The sequence below is a fragment of the Zonotrichia leucophrys genome, chromosome 25 (genome assembly GCF_028769735.1).
Source record: "Zonotrichia leucophrys gambelii isolate GWCS_2022_RI chromosome 25, RI_Zleu_2.0, whole genome shotgun sequence".
Taxonomy (NCBI): Eukaryota; Metazoa; Chordata; class Aves; order Passeriformes; family Passerellidae; genus Zonotrichia; species Zonotrichia leucophrys.
The window spans coordinates 2,799,592-2,804,940 of NC_088194.1; the positions used below are offsets into that span (position 1 = coordinate 2,799,592).

At 61.4% G+C, this 5,349-nt stretch overlaps 1 protein-coding gene and 1 long non-coding RNA gene across 2 annotated transcripts; both read left to right on the forward strand.

Moving 5' to 3' along the window:
* Nucleotides 1-2,594, forward strand: LOC135457608 (Fc receptor-like protein 3). Its single transcript, XM_064732315.1, has 7 exons — nt 1-111; nt 733-753; nt 888-1,118; nt 1,332-1,589; nt 1,677-1,961; nt 2,240-2,514; nt 2,574-2,594. Exons 1-7 carry the CDS (start codon nt 63-65, stop codon nt 2,592-2,594), a joined length of 1,140 nt encoding a protein of 379 aa, XP_064588385.1. The 5' UTR covers nt 1-62.
* Nucleotides 2,595-2,628: 34 nt separating this feature from the next.
* LOC135457728 (uncharacterized) lies at nt 2,629-3,250 on the forward strand. The gene is made up of 3 exons (XR_010442763.1): nt 2,629-2,708; nt 3,083-3,104; nt 3,195-3,250. It is a non-coding gene; the product is annotated as an uncharacterized LOC135457728 (long non-coding RNA).
* Nucleotides 3,251-5,349: the final 2,099 nt, after the last annotated feature.

Below are 5,349 nucleotides of genomic sequence, written 5' to 3' on the forward strand. Positions count from 1 at the left end.
ATCCGAAAAGCCACCACCCATGGGACAGCCACCCCCTGGGCAGTGAGTGACAGCCAGTGCACATGGCTGGGGACATCGGGATGGCCGGGAAGGTGGCGCTGCTCCTGTGGGGTGAGTGCCCTGACACCCTGGGAATGGGGAGAGGAGGTGGCACAGGGAGGGTGTGGGGTACCCTGAGGTCCCCAATGCCAGCAGTGCCAGTCCATGATAACCACAGTGGATCTTGGTGGGACTGGGGATGTAGGGTGGCTTCGGGGACAGGAATTTGGGGATGGGAATGTGGGGATTGCACCTTTGGGCTCAGGTAGCTCTGGGGATAGGGACAAGGGAACTGGGATGCAGGGACAGAAGGGGACAAGAACAGTGAGGATGTGGCCATGGGGATGGGATCATGAGCTGCTGGGGGTGACCTGGGCCAGCATGGGCTGTGTCCATGCTGTCCTTGTGCCCGTGGTGTCCACAGTGCCCCCACCCTCAGCCCAGGGTGGCCTCGGTGTCCCCGTTCCCAAGGTGTCTGTGCCACAGGGATGTGGTGCACGGGTGGCTGTGACACAAACATGTCCCCCTGGCCTTGCCGAATCTTTTGGGGACCACCCAGGCACACTTTCCCACAAGAAGTGCTGACCCCATGGGGACAGTTAGGGACACCGAGCAGCCCAACGTCCCCTGTGTCCCCATACTGCTGTCCCCACGGTGCCATCGCCACTGATCGCTGTCCCTTCTCCTTTCCAGCCCAGACCCTCGGCCTCGCTGGTGAGTCCTCGGGGGATGCCATGGTCCCATCCCGCTGTCCCCAGCCCCATGGTGGCCCTGGCAGGCTGGTGTCCCCTGTCACCCACAGGTGCCCATGCTGGCCCTGGCAGGCTGGTGTCCCCTGTCACTCACAGGTGCCCAGACCACCCAGCTCCTGGTGGAGCCCCCCTGGAGGCCGGCGCTGCTGTGGGACGGGGTGACACTGACCTGCCAGGGCTCGGGGACCGCCAGTGCCACCACCTGGTACAAGGATGGGAAGCTCTGGTGGCAGAAGGGAGAGGAGAGCTTCACTGTCACCAATATTGGAACCTACACGTGTCACAGACCTGGCAGTGGGCGCAGCCCACCTGTGACAGTCTCAAACGGTGAGGGGAGGTTTGGGTGTCCCCAGCCTGGCACCTGCAGGGACCCCAAGGGCTCTGGGTGGGCTCCGCTCCCTGGTTCACCTCCTGTGTGACCAGAGCCTGTCCCCTGCCCTGGGGACATCCCAGTGCAGAAACTGGGGACCCCTGGTGCCCTGGACCCTCCAATGGGGGGTTCTGGTGCCATCGGGTGTGACAGGTCCCCTCTGTCCCCAGATGATCTGGTGCTGCAGGTGCCGGGGCGGGCGCTGCTGGAGGGGGACACGGTGACACTGCGCTGCCGGGGCTGGCGGAACAGCGAGGTCACCTTGGTGTCCTTCTACCGGGAGGGGACAGAACTGAGGGGGCTCCCTGATGGCGCAGAGCTGTCCCTGTCCCCTCTGCAGCTGAACCACAGCGGCCGCTACAGCTGCGAGGGCTGGGTGGGACACTGGGAGTGGCAGGAGTCAGCGCCGCTGACAGTGACAGTGCACGGTGAGCCCCCCACAGCCCCCACCCCGACACCCCCACAGCCCCTCCCCAGGGATTCAGGCTCACAAATCCCCTCCCCTCTCCTTCCAGAGCTCTTCTCGGTGCCAGTGCTGGAGGGTCCCCCCGAGATCACCGTGGGGTCCCCCCTGACTCTCAGCTGCAGCAGCACCCCCAGCCCCCTGCGGCCCCGAGCCCCCCTCCTGTACCTGTTCTATCAGGACGGGCGGGTGCTGGGGGACCAGCAGGAGTCCCCGCAGCTGCTGCTGCCCGCCGTGGGGGTCTCCCACTCGGGGAATTACAGCTGTGAGGCGCAGTCCCAGGGTGGGACCGTGCGGAAGAGCAGCGCCCGGCTCCGCGTCACGGTGACCGTGCACAGTGAGTGCGGGGATGGGCACGGGGAGCCCCCACATCCCTCCCCAATCTCCTGGTTGGGGACCTGCATGTCCCCTTGACACATTCCTTGTGTCCTCCCACCTCTGCCCTGTGTCCCCTCACCCCTCCTTGGTGTGACCCCATCCCTGACATCCCACACCACACCCATCCCCATTGTCCCTATCCCCCCACACCGGCTGCCAGCTCCTCCCTGTGCCCTCAGCCCTGTCTGTGTCCCCGTGGCCAATGCCACCATCACCCTCTGTCCTGTGTCCCCACAGTGCCCGTGGCCAATGCCACCATCACCCCCGGTCCCCTGGCACACCAGCTGCACACAGGTGACAACGTGACCCTGCGCTGCTCAGTGCAGGTGGGCTCAGCCCCTGTCACCTTCACCTGGCTGCACAACGGGCGGGAGGTGGCCCGGGGTCCCCTCCTGGAGCTCAAGGACATCGATGTGGGACAATCGGGCACCTACCAGTGCAAGGCCACCAACCAGCTGGGACAGGACGGGCACCGGGTGTTCCAGGCATTCAGCCCTGAGCTGGCACTGGAGGTGACACCTGGCTCACCCTGGGTCACAGGTGGGGTCACTCAGGGTCACTGGGGTTGCAGCACCCCTGGGCTGATGGGTGACCCTGATGTGTCCCCCTCTGTTTCTTGCAGTGGCCGCAGGGGTCAGTGGGGCCCTGTTGTTCCTGCTCCTGCTCGTGGGTGCCATTGTGGCCTGGCACCGGTGGCACCGTGTGGGTGGGTGACAATGGGGGGACGGGGGTCCCAGGGAGCTGTAGAGGACCTCAGCATTGGGGAACGATAAGGCAGCACCCACAGACCCAGGAATTTGACCTTGTCTGTGGATCCTGTAGAGTTTGGTGAGGTGCAGGAGGGTCCTGCAGGGATTCTGGGGGTTCTTTCAGGGACCCTGGGGGTGTTTGGGGGGTCTCTTTCCCTGGTGGGCTTTGGGTTCTTGAGACTGATTTGGTCAGGGGCATTGAGTTCTGGGGGGCTCCAGAAATTCTTGGGGATCCTGAGGGGAATTGAGGGTCCCATGGGGGTTCAGGAATCATGAGAGGATTCAGGGCCCTTGGGACCCCACAGTCACCCCTCCCTTCTTTTCTCTGCAGCTGCCAGGAAGAACCAGGAAAGGTGAGTGGGGGGCTCAAACCTCATTCTCCCCTTTTACCCCAACCCCCAAGATCTCCCATTCCCTCCCCCACATCCCCTTTATTCCTTCAGGGCCCCCCCGGATCCCCCGGCCCCCCCAGAGGAGGGGGAGGTGCTGTACACCCACGTCGTGGTCACCAAGAGGGCAGAGGGTGAGTACGGGGGGGACACACACAGAGGGACACGTCACCCACGAGTGTCACCCCACCCAGATCCCACAGCCCGTGTCTCTCGCAGTGTCCCCCCGTGCCACCACCCTCCAGGATCCCCAGGTGACCTACGCGGAGCTGCGGGGACACCAGGGGCGATCGCAGGAACCCGGTGACATCTACGGGAATGTGCTGTGACACTGGGGGGAACTGGGGGGCACTGGGGGTCCCCACCCATGGGCACCCACTCGTGTGTGTGCTGCCACTAAAAAATTGCTCCTCAACCTCCTTGTGGAGGCACAAAGATCCCAAAGGGCTGAGAGAAGAACAATTTCCTGAAACAGCAACGAGAGAGAATAAAACCAACAGCAACAGCAACAAGGTTCAGAGTCCAAATGGTCACACAAGGAACAATTTCCAGGGAAAGCTCCCAATAAGGAACAAACCCCAAATAATCCCCCCAGCACATTTCCTCCACCAGAGGAACCTGGTAGGGCCCTGGATCTTCCTTGCTCTGATGGAGGCTCTGGATTCTCTCGTCCCCTGTCCCAAACCCCTCCTCTGCCGTGTTCCCCACACCAGGGTGACACAAAGTCCCTGGGGGGGTTCCGGAGCCTCTCCCATTGCCAGGGCAGTTGGGATCATGCCATGGCACAGGGTGGGGTGTCAGAGACAGGAAAAGTTTGATGTCTGGAGACATTTTGGAACAGCTGTGTGTGGCAGGGGTGGGTCAGGCCTTGCTTTTGGCCAGACACGGCCCTGTCTGTCCATCAGTCTGTCAGCCATGGCACACTGGGGACAGCGTGACGCTTTGACCAAGCCAGCTCCTGAGTGGCTTGGTGACCAGAAGTGCCATCTGGTGTGAGAGCCCTTGGTGGCCCAAGTGGCTTAAAAGGCAGAGCATGAGGTGGCCAAGTCCCTGACCGTGTCTTCATTTGGGGTGTCTGTCCCATCCACGCTGGAACCCAGAAAGTGGCAACTCCTTTAAATGAGAAATGTCTGCCAAGGAAAGTGGGAATGTTCCTGGAATGGAAAGAAGACCCATATAAAAAACTCTTTATAATCTCAAAGATGATGGGGTTTCTAGGCAGAACTGTAGGAAAAGGAATAACAGCTCTTTACTGGGAAATTTATAAACCAGAACAGAACAAACAACACAAACCCAGAACTTTCCCTCCCGCTCAGCGCTGTTGGTTTTTGTGGCAGTTATAACCGCGGCCAGCAGGGGGCGCTGCAGGGAGCACTCCCGGCCAGCAGGGGGCGCCCCGGTCCAGCTCCATCCCCTCAGCGGCCATGGCGGCCTCGGACGGGAGGCAGGAGGGGAAATCGCTCCTTTTGCAAACTCACGGGCACCAATCGCTCCCGGCACCACCACCGGCAGCGGGCAGAAGCCGCCAAGGCAGCAGGTTGGATCCCAGTGCCCACTGGCAGCGTAGCAGTGTCCCGGGGCCAGGCACACGCCCTGCACAACACCGCGTCCGCTCTCCATGATCCCAAATGCACGTGAAATAAACAGGGCCAGGAGACTTCTTCTCCTTTTTAATGCCTTTATTAAAAGTGATCAGCTCAGGATTGGGCGGCTCGGCAGGGCTGCAGTCCCGTCGCGTCTCCCAGGGCGACGCAGAGTAGGAGGATATGCGCAGCTCTGTCCACTAGGGGCAGAGCCGGGGGATCCAGTCCTCATGGGAGTCTTTAGGGCGTGATGTCCCCGTCAGATCTTGGTTTCCCTGGTTCTGTCCAGCTTTATCCTGGCGTTGGGACGACTCCCATGGTCAGGGCGAGAGGGGCTCTGCATCTCTGCAGGCTCAGCACTTGGCTCCTCACGTCTGGACATCACTTTCGTCTCTCAATTCTTAGGTGGCTCGTTGTTTTTAGGGTTTTCTCGTTGCATTTTGGAGTCGAGGTCCCAAAGCATGCTGGTCTTTGGAGTCACTTTGCATAACCCCCCCCACCCTCTCAGGTGTCTTCCCTATGCTGGAAGAGAGCACAGCCTCGGGGAAGGGCCATCCACCCACCCAGCCAGGCCTTTTACTAATACAAAAGAGGAGATAAGCTACAACGACCCGTGATTACAATAA